This window comes from Micropterus dolomieu, linkage group LG18 (genome assembly GCF_021292245.1).
Source record: "Micropterus dolomieu isolate WLL.071019.BEF.003 ecotype Adirondacks linkage group LG18, ASM2129224v1, whole genome shotgun sequence".
In the NCBI taxonomy this organism is placed as follows: domain Eukaryota; kingdom Metazoa; phylum Chordata; class Actinopteri; order Centrarchiformes; family Centrarchidae; genus Micropterus; species Micropterus dolomieu.
The window spans coordinates 34,969,213-34,995,781 of NC_060167.1; the positions used below are offsets into that span (position 1 = coordinate 34,969,213).

A 26,569-nucleotide genomic window follows, 5' to 3' on the forward strand; every position below is an offset into this window, starting at 1 on the left:
AGTTTTGCTAACTAATATCATAAACATGTTTATTGGCCTAAACCATATAATCAAACTTTGGGGTTGACGTTTCTCCAAAAACCCTTCATGTATCTGCAGGTGTGCAAGTCAAGGATCTTGGAGCACTAAAATTCGCTATTTTATCATTTTCTTCAGTGTGGGTTTTTTGTGGTTGCCATAGTCACACTGCAGGCTGTGATGGCAAGCTGAAAAAAATCTAACCATCACCAACTCCGACAGCAGCACCAAACAGTTGTGTGCGGTCAAGAGAGCTGCAGCCGATCTCTCTCTCCTTGTCGGAAACAATGGACAATGAACCGCTGGATGTCTAAAAGCACCTTTAAGCCAAAATGGGACATGTTGAGTTTCCGATTAGAGAGGGTTGGGTCAAGTTTCAGTGTTAAGGCTACGGTAAAAGTAATTGTGGTGGGTGCACATGAGAAGAACCTAGGTAGCAAGACACCAAGACCTACCAACCGTTTAAATCCAGTGTTTCCAGGCAGCAGCAGTGGGATGGTGGGGATAATAGAGAACTGACCAGTTTGATTTTTCACCCCCAACATATCTTTACTTCTGAAGTAGTATAATCTCAGGAAACTTTTATGGCTTTTCATTTGTGGCAGTGCAACAAGCCCCTTATGGTGCCGGCTTCAGTGAATTGTGCCCCCAGTTTGACACTTATTCCAGGGCATATGCTGACTGCTAAAAGGTAAAGGGGTAAACTGGTCCCATTTCGATGTAGTGACACTTCTGTTTTGTTTTACATTCTGTTAGTTTTTATAACCTGGTCCTGGAGAAACGATGTCATTGAATCTGTATTTTTTAATAATAAACTTTTAACTTTCCAGTTTACCACAGACACAAGGTACAGGGCCTTCCCAAAGAATGGAAAATGATGCTGGGCCATCCGAATCATTAAAAAGAATCTAATGTGCTTTAATTTAGGATTTCTGCTGTGGCTTAAAAGCAAATCATATCATTAGATTAATTAAAACTGATGGCTGCTGTTTATTGAGTCAGCTCCATAGTTCACTTGCAGGTCACAGCTCTGTAGGTTAGGAGATGTCTCACCATTTTAGCTGTCCCTTGTGCCTGATCTAAACTGGCTTGTAAAATCCCTGATTATTAATTAACTTATCAATTATTTTTAAAATAACTCATTAATTAATTAGTGACAAGTGTTGAAGTTGCCTATTTTCCAAAAACCTGAAGACATTTTATATGCAATTAAATCAAACAGACCAAAGTAGTAGAACACTGGAGAAGCTGGAGCCAGCCAATGTCTTGATATTCAATTGTTTTGGCATAAAGCCTCGAGTCTCTTACAACGTACATTATTGTATTAAATAGCACAGTTAAGAGGCTTGATCAAGTAGCACTATTGCTATATTCATTAAACTTATGCATCAGTGTTACCTATAAATCACACATCTAATTTCAATCATTCCAAGTTATGAAAGTTAATAGTTAAAATGACACATTTCCTTCCTAGTAGCAGGTGGAAGATCCTGAATCTATTCACCTATAGAGCAGGTATAAGTGTCTTTCCTGTCACTCCTGTCATTTCCTGGTAATCAGGTCATCCTGTCTCTACTCGGCTGGATGTGGCCTCTCACACTCACTTCCTCCTTCACACACACACACACACACACACACACACACACACAACCACCACCATACATGGACTCTTCCTGTGCTGGGAGCCATTTTTACATCTCAGTATCAGGGCTGATCAGTAACTAGGAGCAGTGACTGCAGTTTCATCCATTTGACAACACCTACTCTACACTGTTATCACTCTTTCTTCCATTTAGCACTTAAAATTTTATTTTCTCCAATGTTATTTATTGTTTAAAGATTATCTAACAATGGGATCACACAGCTTTATGTGCAAAACACAAGGATCCTGTGATTCACTGAGCTGTAACCCACTATCAGGTCATCTAATCTGGTATAACAACTTTCACTGAACTTTTGAAACACGTGTAATAGATCTAACTTGTCCAGACACTCTACACTAGCAACGGGCGAGCTAGTGTCATCCAGGTCCTCACCACGGCCACCCAGAATGTGCAACATCAACTTGTCATCCCTGATGGCTCGTTAGGGACCAGTACACAGACACTCTAGCAGCTTTGATATTGGCGATAAACAGGCTGCAAATTTTAGTACTACAGTGAGGGGGGTGGCAATTTGCTTTTCATCTACTCCTTTACAATTAGCGATCCCAATGGTGGGTGTAAAAATCTGTACAAACAACATTTGTGAAATTATATGACGAACCTCCTTTTTCAACATTGTAATGTTGGGGGTTGATTTATCACTATATATCTGAGGGCTTTAATAAAACTATCGCACCAGATCCTCTTGTTATCTTTGCATCAGTTAATCCTGACATTAATAAACGTAAGGGACAAGCCATTTCCCTTCTTACACTGTTGGCCAAACGCCTTACCCTACAACAGTGGCAGGTTAGTTAGTTCTCTATTCCAGCAGTGGCTCTGGGATCTGTGCTTCATTTGGAGAGACTATAATCTATAAGCTTACTAACAGAGATAATATCTTCCTGAAAACATGGCAACCCGTTTGTTAAATCAACAGCTACGAAGATTTTATTATTCACTCTAATGTCTATTGAAACATATTGTACATTATGTTGGCTGTCAACTTTTCTATCTTCCCACATGCTGTTGTCTTTATTATTTAGATATTTTTAAAACTATTATTTCTACCCATTTGTTGCATTTTCTATTATCACCTCTGTCCTTATTTCCTATTTTATTACAATTATTATTTGACTTTTATCCATCCATTCTTGAGAACAGACACAAGGTGGTGAAAACTTAAGGTTATTTATTAAAAGGCAAGATTTTCTACGCTGCTTCATTTTTTCATGTGGAACCAATGTCATTTTGTGTTGAACTTGTACCTTAGAGACCTCCAAGGCAAGGGCTGGAGGGGAAGGGTGGGGAGGGATGTTTGTTGAAGAAAAGAAAATGGAAGGAAAATGTTGTTTTAATTGTACATCGTAAGACTTCCATCTTCAATAAATAAATAAAAGTATATATCTCCAACTGCAAACACCTCTAAACAATACAAGCATCTATGGTGGAGTACTATATTGTTATCCAGTTCTTCAACAATACACTTCCACTTCACAATAATTCACATAGTGAAATAAGTATTGCGTGACCATACAGAGAAATAAAAACAAAACTAAACTTGTTCCATCACCACATTACTGAAAAAGGTCTATTTTATATATTTTTCAGTCCCAAAATTCATTAATCTATGTTGCTAGACCAAGAGCGGAAGTAAATATTGTAAGTAAATGCAAATATTTGGCTTGGATTGATCTACACACAGTACTGTCATACTACTGGTATCATCAATTAGAGCTTTTAAAAAAAGTTAATATCAGTTGTTGAAATTACATTTTGATATAAATTTCTGTCTATAGATACAGGTGGATGACAAATTAAGGAAACTTAAAGAGAAAGAAATAATGAACGCAGATGCTTCCATACAAGACACCAGGTCTCACTGGACAGTGGTTTGATGAGTAGGAAAATTATGATACAGACACCTATGGGAGATTTTGGTGCAGCGTGTTAAACAGCACTCTCCACCACCATCGTCAAAACCCCAAATGAGGGGATTACTTTGCAGTTCATCGCCCCAGTAGAGTTCCACTCACTAATTCAATGAAAAGGAGCAGTGAAGATGGTCGTACAACAACACACAGTGTTGTAATTTGTACATCACCTCATACAACTATGAAATTGGTAAGAAACTAAAAAAACAAAACATCCTGATTTATACTAAACTATTACAAAAACAAACACCACTGTTGGCTGCTTTGAGAAAATATTCATTAAACGAAATCAGTGTGTCCCTAGAATAAATACTTATAATATTAAAAAAAGCTTTATCTGTGTCACTTTATTGTGTAGTGCATGTACCGCACATTATCCCTTCTCTGCCAGTGACATATTTCTGTTTGCTGTCTACTATCTGATAAAAGCACAATGCCAAACATTATCTGACTTGATGGCTGTTGGCAGCGTCACAAAGACACCACAAACTCACAACCTACTTTCCTGCTCTGATCTGGTCAAAAGCAAAGGGGACTGGATGTGAAATTAAGCCTCTGAACCGTTTACTGAACCACACAGAGAAAATAGAAAAGAAATGAAAACAATAAACAGAGAGAAAAGAGAAAAAAGAATTGCAAAGACAAGATGGTCTGAGTCACATGAAGCAGGGCATTGGTCTGGTGAAGCCGAGTGTGTTTGGAGCTTACATTGCATGTCAGGAGGCGAGTGCAGACTTTCTTCCTGTCAGGGTCAAGGACGCCGCAGTGTTTGTCCAAGTCACATTCCCTCTCTGAGGACACAGAAAGCATCTCAGTCAACAAAAAATAATAATAAAAAATCTGAACATCTATACTGCTAAAAAGTCAGTTAAAAAAAAACAAACATTTACAAATGTTTTACATTTTCACTGGAATGTGTTCTACCCAGGTGTTTTTGACCACCTGACACTCTGTGCACACAGGAGGCAGCCTCGACTTTCTGTAGTTTTTCGGCGAAAACACGCATCTATTTTAATCAGTACAGCTAGCTACATAGGCTGCATGTACATAGATCGCACTTAACACTATGGCTGGACACGGATATTCAAATGTTGGGTACACATTTGATTTCCAACTCAGTCTCTTAGTCCTGCACTTTGGTCTACCAGCCTAGCTGTAACAAAGTTAAAAACAAAGTTTTGGTAATATTGACTTGCTGTTTTAGTTAGCCTACGCTATGAGAATAAAGAAATGGAGCGCTCTCTCTCTCTAACACACGCACACAGACAGTGACCTACACACTCATCTCTCCCCCATCAGATTTTCCCTCACTCATGTCATTGACAGGACTTCTTGGGTATTTATCCTTCTTCTGCTGTTCTGCTTCTATCAAAATACATAGCTGTAGCTCATAAAATGACAGCCCCGCTTATCAACAGACGTCTAAACAATCTTTATAACACTAATGCTGCAGAGGGCTCCAGCAGACTGTGCAAAACACTACAGGGTGAGGTCAGTTGAACCCGACTAAACTTCTGTGCCAATAAATTACATGAGCATGCCCATTCCTGGTAGATTAACCATTAAATGTAAACAGTGTAATTCAACTGTTTACTTTGCAATTGTCGAGACAGTGGGGAATTTTTAGGGCTCCAAGCTCGAGTGGGGCTGGGAACCCGCGAATGTAAGGCATCTTGGGTCCCAGTACCAGCAGAGCTAGGAACCCTATAGAAATCGTAAAGATTTTTATTATTTTGCTTCCGTAAAGAAAACGGATACTGCGGCCTAGATGGTAAGTGCTACCGACGCGAAACTCAAGGTCACCGCAATGACGTCACGTGCAAAAATTCACACACTTCTACCTCTAGGGGGTGCTTTAATAATTGCGTTCGGCCTTTTAACTCCTGCATATGAAGGTGTATATCAAAAACCTTTTATCCACGCATTCGGGGCATCGAGGTGAATCTCGTGGTATAGGCCATGCCCATTTCCATCTATAATTTTTTTTTTCGCAAAAAAACAAACTAAACTATTTTAATTAACTCCTCTGAAACCTGTCTGATCGGCACCAAACTTGGCACGAAAAATCTCTGGACGGTGTGCGCCATGAGCTGCAAAGCAACTGCAGGATGTTGAGTTTCCAATTTATTTATTTTTTTAATACTAATGGTTTTGTACTGGCCTAATCGGGCCAATGAGTTGCTAGTTCAACTGTCCCGATGATACTTTTCACTGGCCCCCGGTCGAGTCCTGCTCTATAGTCACAAGTCACATTGACTTGAAACTTGAGCCAAATTGTTCAGGATGGTCCCCTGACTCCAGGGACCAAAGTTGACCCTAATATGCCCATAGGTGGCGCTGTTAGATGTAAAAAAAGAAAAGAAAATCCTTTTATATCTCCATTACCACAACTCCAATTGACACCAAATTTGGGTCAGTTGGTCCCCATTGGCCCCTGTTGACACCTGAAACATTTGATGAAATTTGGCTTATAGGGTGCACTAATATCGAAGATTAAATACCGTCAGAAAACCTATTTATTTTCAACCAAAGGACATTTTGCCTCATAACTACGCGACAGTACATCGCACATTCATAAACCTTATAGCTGCGTGTTTGGGGCATGATGCCAAATACTATGGTTTAGGACACGCCCTTGAGCGATGTTTTCATTTCGTAAAGTCGCAAAAAAACCCTGAAAAACCTATTTTAAATGAACTCCTGCGAAACTGCAAGTCCAACCGGCACCAAACTTGGCACGGACCATCTCTGGACCAAGCTGATAAAAGAAAAAATTAATCGTTCAGTGTTGTCTTTGGGTTTCCTAGCCCGAGTGTGTAATCAGCCAGCACTAGAGCCATGGACACCAAGCTGTGAGACACTTGTATCTTTGGAAACAAAGGGAAAGATGACCAAAGAGAAAACTGAAGAGTGTCAATTACTGCAGCATCTACAAGAAAATATAGAATGTAGATCACATGTTTGTATTGTAAATGTGTTTTTTTTTTTTTACCATATTGGAATTGAAACTAGGAATCCATAGACCCGGGCTTAATAAGCAGAAACAGAATCTATAAAATTCAAATCATACCCAACCCTAGCAGTGGTTTGGCATATTTGGGAGCGTGTTGCTCTACGGAGGAGGCAGCTAAAAGCAGCACATATTGGCATAATAGCATAATGGCTCTGGCTAAATCTACATCTGTCTACTGCAGAGGCACAGTCCACAACCTGGAGGAGGAACTAATATACATGAGCGTATTATTATAACATTAAATAAAAAGTATAATGTTCAGTTTTAAGTATACTGTTAGTATAATGTTAATATATTAATTAATATAGTCATTATAATTTCATATAAACAGTATACTATTCTACCACTAGTTGAATATTAAATCCAGTTACAGCTGTTTTATTATCTTTTATTTATTCAATGTTTGTGCAAACAAAATGCTCTACATTGGTACACCAAGTACTAACTTGTCAATAATCATATTGTTCATCAAGTTTACTGTAGTACGTCAAACTTTTTTTAATGTCCCGCCCCATCCAGGCTGTGATTGGTCAATTGACAAAAAGTGCCACTGACCAGCACATTGTCTTTTTGAAAAGTTCAACATGTTGAATAACAAAAGGCACCGATACAGCTAACGTTAGATGGCTAGTTAGCCAAACACAAACCTTCCTTATCTTTTCCCTGTTTTCTTCTGTCTAACCGCTTCAGCTGTCGATGACTCATCTCTGTCTCTGGCAGAGCGGCCGGTCTCCCGGTGCTCCTGTGGCCAGTCCCACAATGTTTTGAACGATTAGCAGCGGGCAGGGAGGAGGGTTACGGTAGGTTGTTGTCTATAAATTTACTTGCACAAACTGATCGGACTAGGCTTATCCGTTTTTAGAGGCACATACGAGAGCCCGGTGTGTGCTAATAATGAGCAGACTGCAGCGCACACAGAAGAGGGTGTCACACTTTTTTTCTGTTTTATTAAATCACACCCTTTCTGCGGTTATGTAATTTCACATGACGACATCGCGACTGTGATTAGATTAGTTGTGCAGCCCTACACATAATTAAAGTAAACAAACTTTATGTGGCTGATTCTGAGCTGAAACAGTTTAAACCAGTAGACTTCCAGGTATATTTTAGAACACTGGTGAGGACAGTTCCTCAGCGCAACGTCCTCTTAAAGACTTCCAGCACGGATCTAAGAAATATGACCATGATTACTTTGCAGGCAAGATGATCAGTAGAACAGACTACATGATAAGTAGGGCTGCACAATTACAGCCAAAATTATAATCACAATTATTTTGATCTATATTGAGATCATGATTATTCATTGATTTTAGGGACAACTAATTTTAATTGCAGACCACTGTTTTCACGCATCAAAACTACGCATCAAAATAAGACTGGTCCTTAAAGTGCATCATCTCCTAGAAGCAAAATATATACAAGTTTGTCCAGAAAGTACTGCTGCGCCATGGTTTTGTTCCGTTCTCTTCACAGCGCTATCTTCCACTGAAAGCATCTCAGATGCATTTCAGGAGCTGAGCACATTGTTCCCTTGTTGTTATTTTGTCCTTTTTGGGCTTCTACCCTGCTTACCAGCAACAGCAATCTGCGACCTGGTTTTGTTCGGTTGTCTTCACGGCTGCATTTCAACTGAGTCTAGCTTTATTGGCATGAAAGTAAAAACAATATTGCCAAAGGTGCAAAAGAATTAAAAAAAAAAAGAGTAGTCTATGCCGTTCTGTGTCTAACTTCCTGCCCCGTTCGATCTGCTCTTTGCAGCTTTACGCAGCTTCCGTCAAAAATAGACTGGTGTATTCTTCGCGGAGACGAGCTAAGAGCTGCATCAGGGACATGCAGCGCCTGATGGACTCCCAAGCATTGACTAGAAGGCCCCAACCAGCTCCAGAAGCCGCGGCGCAGCAGACACATGTGGACTCGTGGACTTTGCTGTCTACTCTGGAATGTAGCAGCAGGCCAAATCGCCCCCTTGGCTGTAAGTTTAGAAAGCACTTGATTTGATATGCAGCGTTGCACTCTTTTTAAACGGCAACATCGCCATTGATCATGTTCATTTAATTGTGGGAAGCTAAAATCGTAATCGCGATCAATATTTGATTAATTGTGCAGCCCTAATGATAAATATCCATCCTTCAACCGCTCACTCTGTTCATATTATCCAAACTGTACTCACTGGAGGCCACTTTGTTGTAGGGTCTGGGGATCCGGTGGCCTGGCACTGCAGAGGCCAAAGGGGAGTCCTTCCTCTGGCTCTGGGTGGGGGGCCTGTCACTGGGTAAAGGCCTACCAGGCGGGGTGCCTCCATGTGGCCAGGGCGGATCTCTGAGTGATGGAGTTGGAGAGCTCATTGGAGGCTCCAGAGGCGGCGGCTGCTTGAATACGGATGACTCTGTGTGGCTGCTGTGGAAGGACTTCTCCAGCGGGGAATGTCTAAGGGATAGAAGAAGAAAGGAGATACCAAAGTTGATTGTTTTTGGCTTAACTTTTAAACACTGGCAAAAAATAAATAAATAAACTTTTTAAAACCAAAGTTATCCCAGTTTTCTTCTTCTTATTATAATCACATACCGTACATACAGAGTTTTATCCAAAGCTGCAAAAGTCACTTGCCTGTTTAGAGTTATCGTTTGGATTTGATTTGACTGGCTGAGGGTTGGACGACTGAAATAAGAAGCAGTAAAATCTGCCACCTAAATTTAGCTGCTTTATATCACCATTTTGATATTGTAATCATGAAATGTGATTATGAACAAAAAAAAAAAAAACATGACATACAATGTAATGTATGTCTGTAATGGTGCTTAATTGGCTAGGATAAAAAAAAAAATGTCTTGATTGTAAGTTTCTGAGGTTCCTAGTGGTTGTCTCTGGTAACCATTGAGCTTTAGAGATGCTGGTATCCCGACTTTGTTACATTTGGAAAGAGGCAGGTGTGCAGTTTGTAGTATTTATGCTAAGCTAAGCTAAGCTAAATGGCTAATAAGGCTGAAACTTTATATTTACCAAACAGACACGAGAGCAGTATTGATTTTCTCATCTACTCTAACTTTATGCAAGAAAATAAATAGGCATCTTTCCCAAATTGTTGAACTGTTACTTTAATCCAACCAAGTTTAGCCCTTTGTTCTTCACGTTTTACACTTCAACACAAGTATTTCATTAGGGCATCAAAACAAACACAGGACTACACTCCATTCTTTAAAGCTTTTGTCTACTTTCTTGATAAATTATATTCTGTGATCCCTGAGCTCTGGTTCAAACTTTCTCTCCAACTTAAGCCAATCTTATCTTACCGTAGTCCATCCTTGGAGTTCTTGGAGTGTCTATACTGCGGTGGGGTGGAAGGCGAAGGTGGGGCTGCCCTTAGCTGCCCAACCCCCTGTCCACGACCCTCCCAGGATGAAGCAGAAGCAGCGTTGGTCCCATGGGAAGGAGAGTGGCCGTGGTGGGGCCTCTGCTGGGGCTGGGGTGCAGGGGTGGGAGAGCGCAGTCGGGCGTACAGCTTGGCCAGGGGGCCGTGTCTCCTCTCGCAGTGCTTTTCAAATGCCTGTGGCTTCACTACTTGGCCACAATGGCTGCACACCACCAGGTAGAAGTCATCATGGCCAGGGTAGAGGCCAAAGATGGACATATCTGTGAGGAAAAGGGAGGAAGAGGAGTTATGAGGAGAGAAAATACTATGAACACATATCAGGCTGCAGAAGACGTAGGCAGGTAGATTTATTTTGACACAATATAACAGGTTATAGAGTGAAATTGAGTTTGCAACTCCCTTCTGCTACAGAGCAGACAATATACACAAAAGCAAATGAAATAATGGAAAACAGAAATAAACTATATTCAATGGAGCAGTGCTGAGGATGAATTTGAGTTTAAAAGTCTGATAGCTTGGGGCGAAAAAGCATCTCTGCAGTCTGGTGGTGCGGCAGCAGAAACTTCTATCTCTCTTCCCAGAAGGCAGCAGGGTGGGTACTGTCCTTTAGTATCCTTTGGGCTCTGTGTACCTCACCTCACCGATGCTCAGGAGATGGGTACCAATGATCTTCTGAGCAGTTTTAATCACCCGCTGCAGAGCCCTCTGGTCCTGGGCCGTGCACACCCCATGTTAGTGATGTTTCCAGTCAGGATGCTTTCTGTTGCTCTTCTGTAAAAGCTGACAAGAACTTGGCACGGGAATTTGGTCTTCTTAAACTTCCTCAAGAAATCCAGTCGTTTTTGAGTTTTCTTCACTAGCGTGGAGATGCAAGACGACCATGTCAGGATCTCTGTGAACATGAAACTGTTCACCTGCTCCACTAATGTAGACAGGAGTGTGTGTCTTTATCCCCTTTTTCCTGAAATTAACAATCAGCTCCTTAGTTTTGCTGATGTTGAGCAGTAGGTTGTTCTCTGAGCATCACTCTACAAGATAATTTCTTCCTGATATGAAGTCTCATCGTTGTTTGAAATCCAGCCGACGGTGGTGGTGTCGTCCGCAAACTTCACAACAGAGTTCTCTATGGTGAACATATTTACACAGACATACCATCAATCATTTCAATATTATCATATAATTTATCAGGATGTGTGCCTTAGCACAACGGTACCCAGCTTTAATACTTGCCCTGGTCCCTGAACCAGAACCTCCATTTTCCTCACTGTCTCTGGGCAAGGCTGGAGACCAAAGGAATGCTGAGGCACAGTTCATTTAGGCTTTACACTTTAAGGGTTAATATACACAGACAGCACACACAAGTAAGATTATCAGTTTAGGCTTTCTTGTTTTCAGATGTTCCAAATAACAACAACAGACTTGTCATGTAAACGGGGTGGCGATGGCGCATCAAAGACACATGCCTTTGGTGTGAAAGACCCGGGTTTCGATCCCCCTTCTGTGACAGATTCACCATTGTGTCCGTGAGCAAGCCACTTAACACCTAGTTGCTCCAGAGGCGTGCGACCTCTGACAAATATAGCAACTGTAAGTCGCTTTGGATAAAAGTGTCCACTAAATGAATAAATGTAAATGTATAAATGATATTGTGCAAACTTACCCTCCTTACTGAGTGACATGGCCTCTGCAGCCTTTTTGCCATTCTTGCTGCAGTCGTCTACATCAGGCCCTGAAAGACCACACATTACATACATGTTCACTAAGCCCCTTAGGAGGTCATATGTTTTCCAAAGGTGATATGTCAAACTCATCAGAAAGGCAAAACCTAACTCCACAAATTCTGCACATAAACAGGCCCTTAAGCTGTGTTATATAAAGGGCTGTTTTGCAGGTCAACTGCTTCTCCACTGACTGCAGCTGGCCAATTTTTTTTCTAGTCTTTTGTATCACAGCTAACAACATTAAGTAGCTAAAGGTATTGTGCGGTGGAGAACGACTCTATTTTATAGTTATGGACAAAGTAGCACTTGGAGGGATGCCAGACAATAAGTAAGCGCACATACTTAAAGCTGGGAAGGGCAAGAGCACTTTTGGGCAGAAGTCATAACGTTACATGTGAGATTTTCTGTCGCATACAGACATGTTAACATCTCTTAAATGGAGGCAGCGACGCTGGCAATAAAAGGGGGGACACTAAAATGAACGTTAGGCGAAAAGAACACAGAGTAACGTTAGCCTGTATCAAAGGCTGGGCCAGCATTACATGGTGGCAACAGCATCAGACTCCTCCTCCGTCCCCGGTGTCTACACTCAATCCTCCTGCTGCTAGCATTAGCATGCTAACGCTAACTGCCTCGTCGTCAACGGCTAGTCTGGCTCGCTTGCTAGCTAGCTTAGCTTTCCACGGCAAGAAGTTGCTCGCCCAGCCATCCACACTAGCCTCCTTCCGCTCTGATGCCAGCGCTGCCGAGCCGGTTTCACTCAAATGAAACGCATCCATTAATAGCTGGCAGGCTGTTTCATGGCTACAGCCGTAAAACACAAACTATAATGGCTATATCTTGAAAACTATCACTTATTTTTTCTTGAAAACAGCGTATGCAGTGGGACCTGGGAGAGAGCAACATGTTACCCACCCAGCACTAGGACCCGGCAGGGTCTTTGTTTGGGTAACATGGTTAGCTCTGTCCTCCGTTTCCACGAAAATAAACCCCCGTGCTTTGGTTAAATTGCTTCGTAGCTGCCAGTGTTTGCGTCAATGTGCTTCCTTACCATCCGCCGCTGTCACACCGGTCCACTCGGCCCAGGCAGTCCAGCTTTGACCCACGAAATCATCGAGGCTAGGCACCCGCCGATCCAGAGCAGCCATTACTTTTACTGCGCGTTCACGCACCGCCATCATCACTGCGCGGCAAGCAACTTACGTCATATTTCGCGCTCTCGACAGGATAGGAACTTCCTGCGTGCGCGTTCTTGGGACACCTATAGAAAGTATCTAAATTATGTATTTATTTTTTATTTTCTAACCACTTTGAAACGTTAGTACTTTGTTGCTGCTGAGTCTTAAAAACAAGAATGCGAAGAATAAATGCAAGGACAAGCCAATTTTATTATTGACATATTTGAAAAACAGAGAGGAGCAATTCAAAATGCAAACTGTGTGGCAGAGACAGACAACACATGAATAGCCTATAACGCAAGACAAGTACATTTGTAAGGCACCTTTCAAACACAGAGGCAATTCAACGTGCAGTAGAGCGACAATCAAGCACACAACAAAACAGGAAAATTTTAATAGTGAGTGAGCAAATACAAGCAAGGTGAAGTCCAAAACACAGACAGAAGAAACACATAATCCTAAATGGATGTCAGGGTCCCTTTCAATTAACAGAGCTTTTCCACCTTTTATGACCAGTGTTAGAGGACCCCCTCCCTCTATACTGTATATATTTGTTCCCAGTACTCACAACGCACTCCACAGACTGAACATTGTGGATTTAGGATGTGCCCGGAGACACAGCAAACAGCATGCATTCTTGTCCTGGAATCCTACCTGGTCACAGTTTTTCAATTTCATTAAACACAACTTTATTTAGGTGTCTGAACCATGTAAGCATAATATAAAATAAAACAGTTTAGGTCCTTACATAAAACAGGGAAGTTACTCACATCCCCACCCCCTGATAATCCAGTCTTTATAAGTGATGTTGAGGCTAACACTACCACCAACTGCAGACTCAAAAATGACCATAAAGTAAACTTATACATAAAAGTTCTGTTATGTGAATACAGATTTCGGCTAACTGCAACCATCCCAAACCATACATGTATATAGAAGCATATCGGCTTCCTCCCCAGAGGCCAACAGCAACAGTGTACGTGAACTATTTGGTCCATCCATTCCTATGTTTACTTCTTTCCTGGTTCAGACAGACTCTTTCTTACTGTTCATTCCTGCACACAGCAGATGTGAGTCACTGGACTGATATTTACCTGTGCGTGACTCATGTCATCAACCATCAGTGATATTACCGAGGGGTGGCACATTATCTGTGGTTCAGCCTATATTTGTAAGTTCGTACATATACTTTCTCCACCGAACAAACACACTACTGTTCACTGGGAGAGCATTGTTGTTAAGTGTTCAGATGTCACAGGGTCACACATGTGAACACACCTTGCCCTTCATTAATCCCTGTAAGTGCTTAAGCTTCACACAGCTAGTCAGAGTCACGAACACAATGAAGACATGATGTAACTGTATAACATATCTACACTGTGCATGTGTCTGGGGTCTTTATATACATATATATATATATATATATATATATGTATGCCAGTACATAAATCATATAATCATCAGACTCAGGAAAAGATGAGTCTGTGATGTATCATCCTAAAAATGTTGATGAACAATATTTTCTTTCTAATTACACTATCTGGAAATAGATTGCATTCAGTATTTTTAGATTTATTTGACAGTCACTCTAAGCAATGTCTGAGCTTTAGCTAAAAATGCAATTTGCCATGTAATCACTGTAGGATACTGTCTTAACAGGCGGCCCAACTGTATCTATCACTTACAGTAGACAGGAACAATTGTACAAACACGCTCAGTGGCCAAAAGGCTAGAGGATGGACATATGTACTGATGATTGGATATTGTGCTTGAGTCACATTAATACAATGTATACAGAAATAGAAAAAAGCATCATCTAGCTGATATTAACACACAGATGGCATTGGATACAAAATAGTTATACACTGTCATTGGAAATGAATCCAAGTGGACCCTTCTTGAATATGGTAATGGTGTGGTGTCTCTATTCTCCATAAACTGTACTTATGGCAAGTCCACTACTTAAAGCTTGGTGAAATAATATTCAACTGATTATTTTTGAAGTGCTAAAGAAGCAGTTCACGGTTGTGATGGACCACCTTCACTACGGTTGAGTGTGCGCTGTGACTGCCCTACCAACAGGCCTGGCTCTTTGGTGTTGTGGTCAAGTTGCATGTTTGGTACCCTGTAGACCCGGGTTTGAATCTGGGTGGGGTGACCTTGCCTTTCCATCACAACGGTTAAAAGTAAAATTGTCCATGTTGGTCTCAACCACCACACAACTGTGAGGAGATGATATGTCATTCCAGAGTAAAAGAAGGGGAACATAACCCACAGATCTGTATAAAAAGAAATGCACTGTGAAGTTAATCTTTAGTTTATGTGAAACTTTAAAGTAACAGCTAAATCCTTCTTTCTGTTTTCCTACACAGTGGTTCTTCGCTGAGCTGCGGTGAAGGGATAGTAACACATGGTACAAGAGGCTGCTGACTAACTTCTGACAGAGCCATGCACTGTATCAAAGGTAGTAGATTTCTCAATTACTGCACTTAAGGTAAATTTTGAGGTACTTACTTGAGTGTATCCGTTTTATGTAACTCTATACTTACTAAATGGTACTTTTTAAATTTATTTGACAGATATGCTTACTTGTTACTTTGCAGATTAAGATTTTACAGAAAGTATATAATTAGTATATATATTATATATACATTATATATATAAGTATATTATAATTATAAAATACAACGGTATTTTATAAGCTTTACAGAAGTTGTTCCCAACCATTTGGCTTGGAGACCTTGCAAAAGACAGTGTCTCTTTGGGGCCTTTTGTCATATTTGAGATGTCTATGAGTTGTTAGCAATACCACAAAAAAGACAGTTCCTCTCTAAATTTCTAAGGAGCTTTCATTTATACAACTGTTTGAGTCCCATGCGGGTAAAATAAACTAATATTAGATTAAACATACATGTTAACCGATTTGTATCAGAACGTTTCTTCTTTCCTCATAGCATGTCATGTCCGATTAATCTGGTGACCTCTTGGAGGGGCCCAACCCCTACGTTGGGAACCACTGGACAAACTCTAAAGTAGTTTAAAGAACCCGCAACCCCAGCAACGACAGCGGGAAATGCAGCTTACATTTCGATGCATTAACAATCGAATAATGTCACAATATTATCAGTCACATGGGACATTTTACTGCAGAACCACTACTTTTACTACATTTGTAATTTGCAAGTACATTTGGCTGATAATACTTATGTACTTTTACTTAAGTAGGTATTGTAAAGGTACTTCTTCCACCACTGCAAAGTATTATTCAGATTGTTGCCACCACATTTCACATACAGTGTAGTTAACCATGGCCTATGTGATAGTCTAACACTTAAAATGTACTATTCCCATTCCATTCCATTCCACTCCCCCGCAGAAGTGGTCCCAAAGGTGTCACCAGACCATGTAAGGGATACAGGCTTTTCTATTATTTTTGGCTTTTTGCTTGTGAAATACTGGATACTGAGTCCCTTTTAAAGGCCCAATCTGAGAAGGAAAAAATCAGTCACGGGTCAAACTGCTCATAATGGTTGGCTTTGTCTCATTTTAAGGGGACACTAAGTAATTTGTAGCATGTTTATTACGGTTGCATCCCATTCTTAACCGTCCTTCCCTCATGGCCTCCATGTTTCTTGCTGGAGAGAAATGGTGGTGAAGCAGGGGAGGAAAATAGAAGTGCCAATGCTCTGGGATGAATGCGGCATGGAAGGATGATACTGACACTGTCATTTATGCCAACCAGCGACACAACAAACAGCTGGATGATTTCATTTACCTCTTCACACATTTAGCTGAGTAGTACTGTTTACTGATTCACAATCCAGGAAATTCAAGTCACTAGGCTATGTATGGAATTTTAGAATTACAATTTGGCACCATCCAGTGTTAGTATGATAAAGAGACTTTGGCAGACAGTACTGCCTGACTCGAGACTATGAATGAATGGGCTAGAAGCTTCACATAATGTAGACGCATCCATTTTAAGCAGACAGTGTCATTTCTTTAACAAAAAAACATGCTATCAGACTATGACAGATGCATTCAAATTCTGCACATAGTGGCTTTAAATGTCTGTAAACCTTGAGGTGGGTGAACTAGTACAGACTTAAAAACTAATTTTGAAAAGTTAAGAAAGGAGACAGAATCCAACAGTTGCAGCTCTGTTTTACATGTCATTACAGATAAACCATTGTTTCCTTTTGCATAAACAAGGCATAAAATAACAGTGTTAATAATTAATTACACTTCACTGTGCTCTAATTAACTAAGATTTACCTTTGATAAAATTGATGTCTACTTTCAATATAATGTGAAAAATATATTACTTTACTTACAGCCCCTGATTTATTCCCTACAGAGGGTATGATGATAAAATACAACAGCTGCACAGATGGCCCAATTACTCAAATCAAAACAGTTACTTCACAGAGATCATTAGATCCCTTAGTGCAATTGCAGGCTTTCAATACAAAACCTTCTAATGTATGGCGCTGGCTGTCAGGTTACATGTAGAGCAGAACTATGGGAAGAAATACAGCAGGATTACATACATCTGGCAACATTTATCCACTTTTGTTACTTGAACTAGTTACCATCACAACTTAAAGCATAAGGGCTACTCTGTGGTACAACAAATTTAACAGCAAATCTGACGTTACAAAAACAAAATCAAAGAGAAGCTGCACACGGATGCTTTTTCACTGGGAGATACAAACAGAAAAAACATTGGTTTTAAAAGAAGTATGCAATGAACCAATTAATGTAGATAAAAATACATATGAACTGTATATAAATAAAGTCGCTTTAAGTCACCTTTTACAAAGGATAGGTCAAACAATAATGATTCTTAATGTTATTGAGTAGTGTAAATGTAACATTTGGATCAAACAGGAACTAAACAGTTAGGCCAGGGGTCTTTGTCCAACAGCTAGTGGAGTAAACATGTAGAGAGCCTTGTTCTGAATACAGGCTGAAAATAAACATGAGTGTGGCAAACGCTCCCACAACCTGAATGTTCACTCAAAATGACACTTTCAAAATAAAAGTCTCAGCTGACCCACTTGAAGTACAGAGAAGTGCAGAAGACTGGGGCATGGTCGTTCTTTTTACATAGTGTGTATTCTTCCATGTGATTATGGAGTATATCTGAGTGTATGTGGCAGTTGATTAGAACATTGGTGGGGGACTGGCATGGCTGTTAATTTAGTTGTTAGATGGACTGGTGCCTTAGAGGCAGAGCTCAGAAAAAAAAAAAGACAGCATTCTCTAAACACATGTTTTAGTCTGATAACATAACAGGGCTTTGGTATCAGCTGTTGCTTTAACTGGGGGGGAAAAAAAGAGCATTCAACATCTTCTGACCTTCAGGCTATGACTCATCTACTGAAACTGAAGTGACTGACATGTTTAGAATTACAATACTTGGAATCGGTGCGTCCTCTTACAGATTACATCATGGAAGAAGAGCAAACCCTTACTGGACTCCTGCTCAAGAGAGAATCCTAGGTGTGTATTTTCTCCCACCTAAATAGTTTGTTTCTGGGTGTTGTTTCTAATGGCAACTTGTTTTTAATTGAATATGAGGGGGGTTTGATTTCAACTTCTGTTAATTCTTTGCCTTTTCCCTGGCTGAGGACTTGTAGAGATTCTGGGTTTTTACGTCACCATTTCATCACTATGTGGCTCCATGAAGGGCAGAGATCGTGTGCTAATGTGGAAACTAATGCACTGCAGGTCGGCAGTTCTGAAGACCAAACTCAGGCTCCATTCACAGTAGCTTCTATTGTAGTGTAATTAGTGTGTAATTAGTGTTTATATTTGCACTTAGTGTTTTCAAGGCACATAGGAATTGGGATTTAATGATTGAATTTTAAAAAAATAAAGTAAAAACAAAGTACTTTGTGTTGCTCAGTCATTGGGGACTGGGTAAACTTAAAGACCCGTAACTGAAAAACAGTATTAGGAGGTATAGTGGGATTTTTAGGACAATTGCCTTCCTTTTGTCTCCATTTCTGCAGGTGAACATCAAAACCAGTGTTAAGCACATAGCATTTCTGTTGTGGGTACAGGGCCTCAGTGATGTGGCTAGGGCCCAGGGGCCCCTCCTTCCTCCATGGTGGTCGGTTGGTTAGGATCCTTGTGGAAAGGGGTCTCCTTGTAAATGAACCAGACATTACCTGCCCACAGGATCAAGTTCAGAAAACCAAATATCTGCAGGAAGACCAGAAAACAGATAAGATGATTAGTGACAACAAATAATGTTTGCTGTGTACTTTTAATGCATATAGTGTTCAGTTTCTGTTGACAACATGTTTAAGTGGTGCAGATTTAACTGGTCATTTGTGAGGTCAGTTTGTTGGGGATTCATACACTGCTCAACACCAGCACTCATGGTAAAACTATAAAACACACTATAGTGTTTTCTAGTAAAAACAATGGAATTTGAATATTGGTGACCGTAAAGTAAGATTTACCTGTACATTAGGGATGGGTATCATTTAAAATTTTAAGATACCAGTACCAAAATCAGTACCCTTAAAGTTATACCAATACCAATAGAGTACTTCATTTGATATCTTTAAAATGCCACCTGTTGAAGCCATAGTAGTTGGTAGCCTATTTTTATTTTTATTGTTGTTATGGACAAGCAAGGTTATCCATTTTATTTTTTCTTGCTTCAAATAACATTTATATAAAAGTATTGCTCTTTGAGTAAAATCAGCTGATCGCTGCTGCGCCACAAAAGCGTTTAATTGCTGTGATGGAACGCAGTGAACGATCAGTGACAAGTGATGTGAACAGCCAATAAAAATGTACAGAGAAGTGTTAAATGATACCAGATGATGAAACCAACCAAAGCCAAGCTTGTGGTGATAAACTTGCAACAGCAACGAACACGCCTGAGACCACAGCCGAAGGTGAGCGGCTGTTAAAATCACGCATGGACTCGGCGCGTTATAAAAAAAAGGCGTGCTCTTTTCATTCTTTTTGTGTGTTGCTTGTGTGTTTGGCTGCAAGCAAAATCATAGTCATTTTTTGCCTCGATCTGGTTACAAAAAGTATCGACTGAAGTACTGGTTTGACTGGTGAAGTTTCGATTCTACTCGATACTGGGCTGTTTTGGTTGATACCATAAAAAGGTATCAAGTAGCGATGCTCATCCTTACAGTACATCAACACTGATGTCAATAAATGTAGATACAAGGAAATGAAAATATAAACAACTGACGCATTCAATTTACAAAGTGCATTCAAAATTGTATTACACATAGTTAACTCTACACTGCAGCAGCAAATAGTGAAGCCATCTCAGCAATGGAAGAGAATGTTTTCATTTTGAACACCAGATGGCGCTGGATGTACTGTGCCACTAGTGCTCATTAACAACAATAATACTATGTGACCCTCCAGCAGTAAGCAGAAATGTTGGTAGTGATGCTAATCTGTTACAAAATGCTAATTGTAATACATTTACAAGTTAATGAACAGACGGAGTGTATGCTCTCTTGGGCATGGGTGAGGCACAGTTATTTATGAAGCATCCAACACACACCATCAGCAACACATTTCTAAGGGAAGTAAATTAAAACTCCGCAGCTGTTTCCTTCAACAGTTTAGTGGATGAAGTGACAATATCTAGGACAAAGTTGGTCCCATGATGTTTGAAACTGATCAGTATATTTGAAGATCTTATTTACAATCAACAGTTCTACTAGAAAGTGCAAGCATTGGGGTCCTGTTTTTTCCCCCACCAGCTTTAAGACATCTCTGCACTCTGCAGCTCTCCTAAATCCTGGAGCAGATAGGATCAGGTGTTCTAAGACAATAAAAGTTAATTAAAATACTATTTTCTTTATAGGACCAATATGGCCACTCCGAGAATGTTGGGTCTCTTATTAGGGAGGTAAAAAGCAGCAGCAGCACTACTTCACCATGACTTACTACAGAGGCATTGAGACGGCCCATGGAAGGAAACTCTCCTGGTGCACAGATGTCCTTGCATTGGTCCACTAGGTGTTCGGGGTTAGTGGCCCATTTGACATCAGTCAGGCCTTTGCCCCAGGCTGAGGAGGACACAAGCCACAGGAAGGCAAAGGCAGCAGTCACCACCAGGTCCTGGCAAGGAGTACACAGTAAATACTGAGCATGTTTACATGATTGCATGCACATTATCATATTACACATGAGTATTTTATCACATCAGTATTCAGAAGGCTCTTAGTCGCTGTTGCATAAAATCCTTATCTACTACATAAAGATGAGTATACAAGAACAAAAATCCAGTTTTCAAACATGCACTGATTGTGATTTGGCTACAGCCTTCACCACGTGTGAAGGCTCCAATAATAATTCATAATGAATATATTTAATCATTTCACAATCAAACTGTATTGGCTTATGTTTATGTGGTGTGCTGTTTTTGGCTATTTTACCATAGATCATTTTTTATTTTATTGTTCCCACTAGATTCTTTTCTCATCACGATGCGTGCACAAGGTAGAAGTATGAGATCTCAGTAAAGTGGAGATATTGTAAACTGAGATTAGGGCCATATGAAAGTGTAGAATGAATATGCAATTTAAAACAGTACAAAATGTATACAAGCATAGCACAGATTAAATTGATGACTGTTTTCACTTGTTTCCATCCAAACCAATAGTCTCTGCTTTACCCTAAGTCACATGTACTCCACCCTCTTCCCTACTTGTCACCTCACTGAGGCTCGGCCTCAGCAAGAGGGCTAAGCACATTCTCACAGGACAGGGGTCACATCTACGTAACTTCCATTTACCTCACAACAATACTGTTGTGACAAAAACAACACGGTGTGAACCATTGAATGTAATGGGGCAGCCCCTGCCAAACTGTTTGAATACTAACTAAATGCACACATTAAGTTAAGACTAAATTAGAGTGGTTTCAAATAATGCTGAGATGCCTGGTGATTACCTGTTTACAAATGCAGACTCAATGTAGCAGGCACAAATAAATACCGCCAGTCACAGCAGCTTCTGCTTCTGCTCTGATAACGGAGCCATTATCAGAGGGAGCTCAGAGTTAACTGCTTTTATTAATTCAACTTTTTACTTGTAATTGTTGGGATTAAAACATTCATTTATCTTCACTCACACTTCTCAACAGCAAGCTGCCGTGTTTCCGGCCCCACTGTTATTGTAGCTGCCAGGGCTCTGACGGACTACTTCAGTTTTATACAGACCGGACAAAACAGGACAATGCTTGGAGAAAAGAAAGTTCAGAAAATATGTGTCTGCTACTTGATTCCAGCTATTGTTGTTGGACAATGAAATAAGTTAGCACAGCATAGCCATGCTCGACTTGAACTCCATTTGAATAACAATCATTTTAAAGTAGTAAGCTTGTCATCTTGTTGACAGACCTGACAAAGCAAAATCAGCATCATGATGTAGTTATTTCGGCATCAGTTTGATCTGTTTCTTGCAACTAAACCACAGCAAAATGTTTGTTTATTTGCATTACTGCGTTGTGCACTCGAACCAGTAGTCCAGCGGTCAAACTCACGTGATAAACGCGTTGTGTCAAACCAGCATAAGCAAGTTAAGTAAGACTGAACCTTGTAAGGTTGTCGTCATGACTTTTACGTAAAAGTGACCAGGATGTACGGTATATTCAGACATGAGACTGACATGTTAAACTGCCGTCAGATTAACGTAAAGGCATGCGTGTCTGAACCCCGACTGTCCTCATTCTCAGGATAGTTATTTTCTCCCATGGCCACTCTACTGGTGCAAAAGGAAGCTGTTAATATCCTGAGCAGTGTGTTTCTCTGCATCGTTTTCCCAGTAACTCGTTAATGTTACATTAGATTGAATGGTGAAGCCGTGTACTGGGACGCTCAGCTTTCCGCTCATTTGTTTAAAGTGCTTATTCAGAGCTGAGCTGGAGCAAAGAGCTCGGCTGCTAACAGCTGTTCCTCCATTTCCTGAGTAGTGTTAATTTTTGTCAGCCATTTTAAAATTTAGTCTTAGTCCTGTGTCTAATGTCATTATTAGTTTTTGTCATATTTAGTCCACTGTAGACTATTTTTTTAGTCAAGTTTTAGTTGACTAAAAGTCTGGGTATTTTAGCCTAGTTTTAGACTAGTCATTAACCATCATTTTAGTCCTTTCTAACTCATTAGTATAATTTTGATTAGCATTTTGGTCAATCTGCTCGAACCAAAATAGAGATATGATTTGAATGTTAGTTTGTTCTCATTTTTATTGCAAAGGAGACATTAACTGACCTCAATTCCCAGGTGGTTAGCCTTGATATTGCGCTTTAAGTTCGTAGTGTTTTTTCCAAAAATATTATAACCACATCAGTGTGTGAACTATACATAGCTTTCGACTGTGATTCTTACTGCTGAATCATTAATAGCTGCAAGCATGTAAGCCTGGGGCTGTGAAAGTATCAGGCATTTTTGTCTTATTAATGCTAATAATTTTTATTATCATATGTAGCCATTTTACTACAATTACGCTTCACACAACAGTTGCGGCTATGTTTGAGACCTGGCCTTTCTTTTCTCCATGAGAGGGAAGAATTTAGAAAGTTGTGTGGCGCTGCGGGGAGCCCCCAGCTGCAGTAGTAGGCCTACATACGATCCGTTCACAGCGTATCGGTCGTACTAGCGACACAACCCGTTACCGGAGTGGGGCAGACCACGGACAGGACCGCTGCGTACGGTCAGGTGATTGTTCCCTCTGGCTGAATGAAGTCTGACGCTGGCCATGATCCATGATCCATAGAGATTGATGGCAATAAAGCATGCTGTCAATATTTTTGAGACCCCAGAAATATCACAAACCATGCTTTTACACCTCTTTCTCCTTAGCATGTTGTGTTCGTCACCAGAGTTCACATCCTCCACAGTAACATTTTCCTCGCGCACCTGGTGTCGCTCCGATCAGCCAGCATTCAAAGCACAGGAAGAAAAAAATTCTGCTGAATGAACACACACGTTTCAAGTGAAAATATGGCCTGTAATATTTTGTCTCCTCATTATACTGACAAAAAGAAAGAGATTTTATGAACGTTTATTTTATGAATTACATTTTAGTCTCGTCATTTTTAGTCAACAGTTAATATCGCCACAGATAGCATCTAAGGACATTGTCGCCGTCTCGTCTTTTTCGTCAGGGAAAACGGTCTTTGATGAATATATTTCGTTTTGATTGGTTGTCTACAGGTTGTAAAGTAAAATTAAATCTCATCTTCTCCACATCACGATGCCGGGAGATATTTGGATCAAACGCCAGACTGCTATTTGGAATTTCCATTCACAATAAAGGGAGGGGAAATTTGGCCCTTTTCTGTAGTTTTCACATGAAAATAGTGTTTAAACATTTAGATATCTGAATGTAAACATTATCTTAGTGTGGAAGTATTCTCGGTCTTCTCCTAGAGAACTGTGATGTAGTTAGGCTGCATTCGAACAGACTTTAGCGCCGCATCAAAAAACACAGTACAGTAGGGTTGCCAATGCAGGGGACTAAAAACGCAGTATTTTCCAGCAAAAAAGTTGAACAAGGGGGTTAGTAAGTCTGAAGAATCTCTGAGCAGAGGATGTGTACTCACTATGATGGGACCCCGGGTGGTCTGGCGGTAGACATTCTGGTAGCCCAGATAGAGGATCAGTGTGGCGGTGCAATAAAGGAACCCAAACACACCAACAGACACAAAAAACTCTGCCGAGGAGGAGAAGTCGCCCTGCAGGTAGGTCACATTGAATTGAGTCCCGTTACATATCGGGAGCTCATATGGTTTCGCTGGCAACCTGATGGAAGGTGGAGAGACAGAGAAGGCACTTTCAACAGTCGCTCTTTTGATGACTTTCACTCTCTTGTGTGATTTCAAAGAAAACAAGTCCTCACCTGGGTCACGCTTCTATCCAAGGAACGCAAGAAGAGAATATATGTAAGGATTAAGCCAGACTTTAGATTTTATAAAGACTGTGTGCACAAATTAAACGGAACCTTCAACTCATCTGCAAGGTCGCAGATCAGCTCCATGGTAACGAAATTTTACAGGGGTTGGGATTTTACATTTTCTTTTAAGAAAACAATCTGAAAAAAAAAAGGCCATTATGACCTAAGTACCTGAATGGGTAGAAAAACTCAGTCTTCACATTGAGCGTGTCCTGGGATCCTGGGCAATTGACTGTGAAGTGGGACGTCCCAGAGTAACCTCCAGTGGTGGCGAAGGCAAAAATGGTGAAGACCTGCAAAGGCAGAGAAAGGGTTAGCGGTTTTAAAACAGAGGCAAGTTTGTTTGACTGACCAGGTGTCTCATGCAATCACGCTTTTGGTTTTAAAGGAATTCAAACCCGATTCTGCTGCTGTAATTCTGAATGAATCAATAAATCAAATAAAATATGGATTGTCCTTTTAAAAAAAATTTAATTAAGACAAATTCAAAGTCTACTGCCTTATAAGATCGGTGGTAAGCTTCCACATTTCAGGTAGTCAATATAAAATACATTCCATGAGGCCTTTTATGTTCTAGTAAGAAACAGATGTGACGTTTTTCACCTCTGAACTAACTTCACTATCACTATTCTCTCTACAGTTGTTACATCCTTTTCCACACAGGAAACTTTATTTGCCATTTTGTGTGCTTCTACAACTGATCACAACGCTCTGTGAACCGTCCCCCCCAGTTCCCTGCAGGGCTGAAATTCCCACATGGAGCATTTCAGAAAAAAAACATTTTGCCAGCCTGATTTTGCTGAATTGTTTAGATTTAGTAGATTTGGTAAGTTGTCCTTGATTTTTGTGCTTCCACCGTGGTTAAGAAGGCGACATAGTTAAATTGTTGATCTGTTTTAACAGTGTTTATTGTTGATAAACGATCGGGGTTCCAAGGTATTTTATTTTTGAAAATCGACCGGATTCTCTTTCCGTTTCTGACTTCCTGCCCGGCTCATCTGCTCGGTGCTGCTTGACGCTTCTTCCATCCAAAATAGACCGGCTGACTATTCTTCGCAGAGCAGAGAGAAGTTTCTGGGACGCGCTGTGATGCTTCAGGTGTGATCACAAGCATTGACTACAATGGCAGCGATTTGCTCTGGCAGCCGCGGCACACGCCGCCTGTGTGAGTCCAGGGGGGTCAGGCTTTCTCAGCTGCCCGTAACTCCCCCTCTATGCTGCTTCTTATATGAAGAAATCGGGTCAGATATTCCAATAAATACACTATATTACCAAAAGTATTGGGACACCCCTCCGAATCATTGAGTTCAGGTGTTCCAATCACTTTTATGGCCACAGGTGTATAAAATCAAGCACCTAGGCATGCAGACTGCTTCTACAAACATTTGTGAAAGAATGGGTCTCAGGAGCTCAGTGAATTCAAGCGTGGCACTGTAAAGGGTTACGACCTTGTGTAATAAGTCCATTCATGGGTTTCCATGCCCAAGCAGCTGCTTCCAAGCCTTACATAACCAAGTGCAATGCAAAGCGTCTGATGCAGTAGTGTAAAGCACGCCGCCACTGGACACTAGAGCAGTGGAGAGGTGTTCTCTGGAGTGACCAATCACGCCTCACTGTCTCGCAATCCGACGGACGAGTCTGGGTTTGGCAGTTGCCCGGAGGGCGGTACTTGCCTGACTGCACTGTGCCAAGTGTAAAGTTTGGTGGAGGGGGGGGGGGGGGGGGGGGGGGGGGGTTGTTTTTC

At 40.7% G+C, this 26,569-nt stretch overlaps 2 protein-coding genes across 2 annotated transcripts in view; both read right to left on the reverse strand.

Moving 5' to 3' along the window:
- Positions 1-12,907, reverse strand: part of atxn7l2a (ataxin 7-like 2a) — a 23,875-nt gene extending 10,968 nt beyond the window's left edge. Inside the window, exons 1-5 of the mRNA XM_046076196.1 lie at positions 12,751-12,907; positions 11,639-11,707; positions 9,899-10,238; positions 8,779-9,035; positions 4,304-4,386 (exon numbers count right to left, since the gene is read on the reverse strand). Coding sequence (XP_045932152.1) covers positions 4,304-4,386; positions 8,779-9,035; positions 9,899-10,238; positions 11,639-11,707; positions 12,751-12,880 — 879 coding nt within the window. The 5' untranslated portion in view covers positions 12,881-12,907. The remainder of the gene's footprint in view (positions 1-4,303; positions 4,387-8,778; positions 9,036-9,898; positions 10,239-11,638; positions 11,708-12,750) is intronic.
- A 3,931-nt stretch (positions 12,908-16,838) lies between these two features.
- Positions 16,839-26,569, reverse strand: part of sypl2a (synaptophysin-like 2a) — a 19,968-nt gene continuing 10,237 nt past the window's right edge. Inside the window, exons 3-6 of the mRNA XM_046076197.1 lie at positions 24,997-25,118; positions 24,476-24,674; positions 20,819-20,992; positions 16,839-19,087 (exon numbers count right to left, since the gene is read on the reverse strand). Coding sequence (XP_045932153.1) covers positions 18,962-19,087; positions 20,819-20,992; positions 24,476-24,674; positions 24,997-25,118 — 621 coding nt within the window. The 3' untranslated portion in view covers positions 16,839-18,961. The remainder of the gene's footprint in view (positions 19,088-20,818; positions 20,993-24,475; positions 24,675-24,996; positions 25,119-26,569) is intronic.